This window comes from Microtus oregoni, unplaced genomic scaffold (assembly GCF_018167655.1).
Source record: "Microtus oregoni isolate MIOR12 unplaced genomic scaffold, Mior012 000119F_ref0000445, whole genome shotgun sequence".
NCBI lineage: Eukaryota > Metazoa > Chordata > Mammalia > Rodentia > Cricetidae > Microtus > Microtus oregoni.
The window spans coordinates 2,444,001-2,450,000 of record NW_024544748.1 but is presented as its reverse complement, the minus strand read 5'-3'; the positions used below and the strand labels follow the sequence as shown (position 1 = coordinate 2,450,000).

Genomic DNA, 6,000 nt, shown 5'->3' with positions numbered 1-6,000 from the left:
ATAAAATAGGTGTACAAAACTTAGACCCCAAAAGGTACAAATTAGGAGAGATTGCAGATTCTTAATGACTTTCAAAGATTACTAGGAGACATTTCCCATTGATGGCCCACTATTGGGATAAAACCTGATGAAGTGATTAATTTAAACAAAACCTTAGATGGTAACAAGGACTTAAATAGTCCTAGAGAATTATGAACTGAAGCTGAGAGAGAATTGACTTTGATTCAAGAGAAATCCAGAAGGCATATGTGGATTGTGTGGATCTGAATCTTTTTTTTTTTTTTTTTTGGTTTTTTGAGACAGGGTTTCTCTGTGGCTTTGGAGCCTGTCCTGGAACTAGCTCTTGTAGACCAGGCTGGTCTCGAACTCACAGAGATCCGCCTGCCTCTGCCTCCCGAGTGCTGGGATTAAAGGCGTGCGCCACCACTGCCCGGCGCTCTCTGGGTTTTTATTATTCATGCTACAGACTAGGTTGGAAGGTGAAGGGTATCAGAAAGGGAACAGTAACGGTAATGAAGATGAATATGATAAAAATATGTATATATGAAAGTGTCATGAAATTAATGTATAAGATCAACATACTACATTAATATAAAACCTGTACTATATATTTTGGTTAGTAATTCAGCCCTCTAGTTGGAAAATGTTTTTGGCTTCATTATTTATCTGTAGATAAAACATATTTACTTAATTAACTGGGTTTGGTTGCACATGCTTGTAACCCAAGCTCTTCGCTCATAGAAGATCAAGAGTTCATTCATAGTCAGTGTTTTGTTGGAGTTTTTCGGTGAGGTGGTGGTGACAGTGTCTCACTGTATCCTTGGCTGGCCTGGAGTTTGCTTTGTAGACTAGGCTGGCCTGGAACACCTGCCTCTGCATCCCAAGTGCTGAGATTAAATGTGCATGGCACCATCTCTCCTGAATATTGTTGTTAATGAAATAGTTCAGTTTGAATGTGTGATATCATTCCATTTACTTAGCTTTCTTTAATTTCTGTCAGTAATGATATTAGTTTTCATCGTGCAGAGTTTGAACCTGATTAGATTTATTTCTATGTATTTATTTCTTAAAACTCTAATGTTATATTTTGTCTTAGGGATTCTGTTGCTGAGAAGAGACAACATGACCATGGCAACTCTTATAAACAAAAACATTTAATTGTGGTGACTCACAGTTCAGAGGTTTAGTCCGTTATCTTCATGGCAGGAAGCAAGGCAGCATGAGGCAGACTTGTTTATAGAGAAGTTGCTGAGAGTTCTTACATCTTGACTTACAGGCAACAGGAAGTGGTCTGAAACCTCAAAGCCTGCGTCCATAGTGACATTTCCTCCAGCAAAGCCACACGTTCTTCAAGAAAGCCACACCTCCTAATAGTGCCACTCCCTTTGTGGGCCATTTTCTTTCATTATACATTTACTTTTTCATTTTGTGTTTATGTGTGTATGGAGTCACATGTCAGCACATGTACAGTGAACAGTGAACCGAGGACAATCTGCAGTAGTCTTCTAGCTTGTGGGACATTGACGATTGAAGTTAGGCCCTCATCTGCTTAGATGGCTCACTGGCCCTTTCTTTGAAGTAGGATAATAGCTGTGGGAACTAGGATTGGAACAGTTTGAAGGGTGACTGGGAAGTGAGGAAAACAGACACAGTATGTGTAGATTTAAGAAGTTTTGGGGGCTGGAGAGATGGCTCAGTGGTTAAGAGCATTGCCTGCTCTTCCAAAGGTCCTGAGTTCAATTCCCAGCAACCACATGGTGGCTCACAACCATCTGTAATGAGGTCTGGTGCCCTCTTCTGGCCTGCAGACATACACACAGACAGAATATTGTATACATAATAAATAAATAAATATTTAAAAAAAAGAAGTTTTGCCATATTCACATCTTCACATGTGAATTCCATCTGTTCTGGAGGCTGAGGCAAGAGGATCTGAGTTTAAGGGCAGCTGGGGTTAGCATAGTCAGACCTTGTTTTAAAACCCCATGCATGCACTCATATCCGAGTCTGACTACTCAGAAGAGTAGCTGTGAAGGGAAACACAGTGAAATAGGGCATATAGGGACTTGGGTAATGTTGGGTGAAGGCACCCCTTGACTTTCTCAGATTTACCAGTGTCAGTGCGAGGAGTTTGCATTAAATTCTAAGTGCAGAAAGTCTGGTTGGGTCTTTTCCTTGCAGTGTAAGGGATGGAAGCCTGAGCCTTCTATCACTAGCCCAGAAAGCAAATTTCCTCATTTTTGGAGACAGGGACTTTGTAGCCCAGGCTAGCCTCGACCTTGCTCTGTAGCCATGATTGACTTTGAACTCCTCATTCTCTTGCTTTCGCCTCCTAAGTACTCAAACTATAGGTGTGATTAGCATGTCTTGCTCCAGGAAGCCCTTTTGGCTGGGCAAGGTGGCTCACACCTGCGGTCCCAGCATCTGAGAGGCAAAGGCAGGTGGATCTCCCTGAGTTTAAGGCCAACCTGGTTTATTTACAGAGTGAGTTCCAGGACAGCCACTGCTGTTACACAGAGAAACCTTGTCTCAAAAAACAAACACAGAAAAGTAACCTACAATGCATGTAAAAGGGACCTCATTTTTATTGTAGCCACTCAGTGAAGGAAAACAAACCCACTGAGGCACTTCCTAATAGTAGTACTATTGTTGAGGTTTTGCTTGGTTTCTATTTTTCTTTTTAAAAGCAAACCAGAAATTTGAAATGGAAAAAAAAAATTACTGAGGTACTTTGGAAGTGGAAAATTTGTCTAGCATCTGAGGGAGATGGTGTATTTAATCCCAGCACTAAAAATTAAATAAAAAAATGTACACAGAAGCAGTTTGCCCAAGTTCTTCTCCTTTTACATTTTTCTAATTTAGCATTCAAATTTGTGTTCACATGCCACGATGCACATGTGGAGAAGACAACCTTGACTTGACTGCAGACACCTTCACTGCTGAGGCATCTTGGCCCTTGGGGTTTTCACTAGTTGTTAAATGGGCACAATGTAAAGCCGAGGTAATGCACTGAAACAGCATACTGCATGCTGGTGCTCAGTGCTAGGTAAATGCTCATCATAGCAGTAGGAGGGCTGCTAATAGGAGCAGGGTATCCTTCTGCCCTTCTGGAGCCCTGTGCAAGAGCTCTGGGCTGCCTGTGCCTTGAACTGCTGTGTCCCTGGCAGTAGAAGGCCATGGGACCCCTGAGTCATAAATCATAATGAAATAGTGAAATGTTAAACTGTCGGGAAATCTATACCTGTAACCTCAGTGACTTGGATCACTGTGGTATGAGGATCTCAAATTTGAGGCCAACTTGGGAAATTTAGCTAGACCCTATCTCAAAGTAAGATGAAAAAGGATTAGGGTTGTGGCTTAATGCTAGAATGTTTGCCAAAACATTTCAGTCCCCAGTGTTGAAAAAAAAAAGTGTGTGGTTGGCGAGCATTAGACTTGAGATAACTTAAAGTCTTAGAAGTCTAAGCCTAAAGTAGGAAATTAACAAGGAGTCCAGATTTCAGCTCATTGGGTGTGGGCTTGCTGAGCAAGTCTGACCACCCAAATGTTGCTAAAATTCTTTCCTTAGAGGAGATAACAAACAAGTCTACTCCTCCTCCTCAGGTCCCAAGACAACCAAGCGCATTCCTCCAGAGTTCACTTGGGAAACAGTATGTTTATTGGGCTTACTTCGAGAGCATAGGTTGAGGGGTTACTTACAGGACTGTGGGTGCACTCCCAGGAAAGGTTGCACTGAGAAGTGTTTGCCCTACAGAGATGATAGCATCCCCTTGCCACAGAAATGGTGGAATCACATGCCTCGCCTTCTCAGACGTATATATTTAAGCCGCTCCAAGATGCTATGTGCAATTAGGACAGAATTGCATATCTAAAACTCAGGTGAAAGTCTCAGGATCCTCCCTCCACATTCCTGTGTTGCCATTACAGTTAGGTGTCACCAGTCCTGACTTTATGCAGTGCCAGGGGTGGAGCCTAGGGCCTGGTGCAAGGTTCTAATGGTAAGCATTTGCCCCCAGCCCTGTTTTTGTTTTTGTTTTTTTCTAGATAGGATCTCACAACATATCAACTGGTCTGGAGCTCACCAGGTAATCCTGCTTGTCTTGAACTTTTAGCTATCCTCCTGTTTCTGTCTCTCAAGTGCTGGGATTTTCTATTTGTTTTAAACACATTTTTTCAGCAGGTATTTTTGTGTTTGTGTGTGTACGTGTATGAGCATGTGTGTGTATGTGTATGAGCATGTGTGTGTACGTGTATGAGGATGTGTGTGCCGCAGTGAGTGTGTGGAGGTCAGAGGACAGTTTGTCTATTCTCCTTCCACCATTTGGGGTCCCAGGAACAAACTCAGGTTGTTAGGCTTGGCATTAGGTACCTTTACCTATCTCACCTCTTCTTTTTTTTTCCTTTTAAAAAATGGAGAATGACTACTTCATGGAGTTGTGGGTCATCTTTGCTTAGGCCATGCTAATCTTCCCTGCATTGTTCCAGTTTCAGCATATATAATGGCTGCCAGAGTGAGCATTGAAGAAACGTTTTTACATTTACTTGTGTGTTTGTGTGTGTGATTCATGATGTGCTTGTGGAGGTCAGAGGACAACTTGCAGGAGTCCGTTTTCTCCTTTCAGTATGCCATTCCTGGGGGTAGTCAGGCTTGGTGGCATGTACCTTTAGCTATTGAGCTAGCTTGTTGGCCTTGAGGAAGTTGTATGTGTGTGTATATATAATTTATTTATTTATTTGAAAAAAATCTGTATAGCTATTTTGCTTGCATATATGTCTTGCACTACATGTGTGCCTGGTGCCTACGGAGGCTAGAAGATGGTATTGGATCCCTGGAAATGGGAGTCAGATAGTTATAAGCCACCACGGGGGTGCTGGGAACCAAACCTGGGTCCTCTGGAAGTGCACCAAGTGCTTTTAACTGCTGAGTCATCTCTCCAGCCCCAGGAAGTAAAACTTTTAAAGTTACATTCTTTTAAAGCAGTGGTATGAAACAGTAACAGTTTGTAGATGAAAAAGTAAGTTGAAAGAAATAGGAGGGATAAAAAAAAACATGATAGAAAACATTAAAAATCAATATATGGCCAGGTCTTTTTGTTGTTGGTTTTTTTTTTTGTTTTGTTTTGTTTTGTTTTTAGAGACAGGGTTTTTCTGTATTGCTTTGAAGCATGTCGTGGAATTCGTTTTGTAGTGCCCTGGAACTCACAGAGATCTGCTTGCCTCTGCCTTCCGAGTGCTGGGATTAAAGGCATGCACCACCACAGCCCAGCAATGGTCTTTGTAAATCACATTAGTGTACCATGTCTTGTTACCCATTTCAAGACAGTTTATAGAAAAATTAATCCTTGCATTACAATTTGCTCTTCTTATTTTTGCCATTTGACTCTTCACCTTTCTCTTTTGTTGTAAAAATGATGAATTTTGATGGATGTTTAAAGGAGAAAGAAAAGGTTTTTATGTCCCTAACCCTGAGCTTTTTAATGTGTTTTTTTTTTTTTTTATCATGCATGCATTGGAAACAACCAACATAGGTGCTGGGCATGGTGACCCATGTCTGCAGTGTAATCTCAGCATTCTTGAAATTGTGGCAAGAGGATTTTGAGTTCTTGTCTAGCCTGGGGAACTAAGTATGACCTTGTCTTGAAATCGCCAATGCGCACCGATTAAAAAAGAAAGAAACTGGCAGGGGTGTGGAGTAGGGGGATGAGGGGGTGATCCCTGAGAGATGTCTCAGTTGGTTAAGAGACCTGTTGCCAAGCTCAAGGACTTAAGTTCCATACCCAGGACTGATATGGTGGAAGGAGAGAACCCCTACAAGTTGCCTTCTGATCTCCACATTCATGGAGACACACATACAATAAATGTAAAAAAAAGGACCAAAATATGTGTATTAAACCAAGAAACTGTGCTGACACGAGATGCCTTAGTGAGTAAAGGTACTTGCTTTGCCAGCCTTGTGATCCGAATTCAGTCCCTAGAACCCATGTAAAGGTAGGAGAGAAC

General features: G+C 41.8%; 1 protein-coding gene and 1 pseudogene across 1 annotated transcript in view; one reads left to right on the top strand and one right to left on the bottom strand.

Annotated features, from left to right (window-relative positions):
• The first annotated feature begins 2,881 nt into the window (after positions 1 to 2,881).
• LOC121444278 (transcriptional regulator ATRX-like) overlaps positions 2,882 to 6,000 on the top strand; it is a 143,172-nt gene continuing 140,053 nt past the window's right edge. Inside the window, exons 1-2 of the mRNA XM_041646103.1 lie at positions 2,882 to 3,001; positions 4,045 to 4,085. Coding sequence (XP_041502037.1) covers positions 2,882 to 3,001; positions 4,045 to 4,085 — 161 coding nt within the window. The remainder of the gene's footprint in view (positions 3,002 to 4,044; positions 4,086 to 6,000) is intronic.
• Positions 4,407 to 4,519, bottom strand: LOC121444296 (annotated as a pseudogene).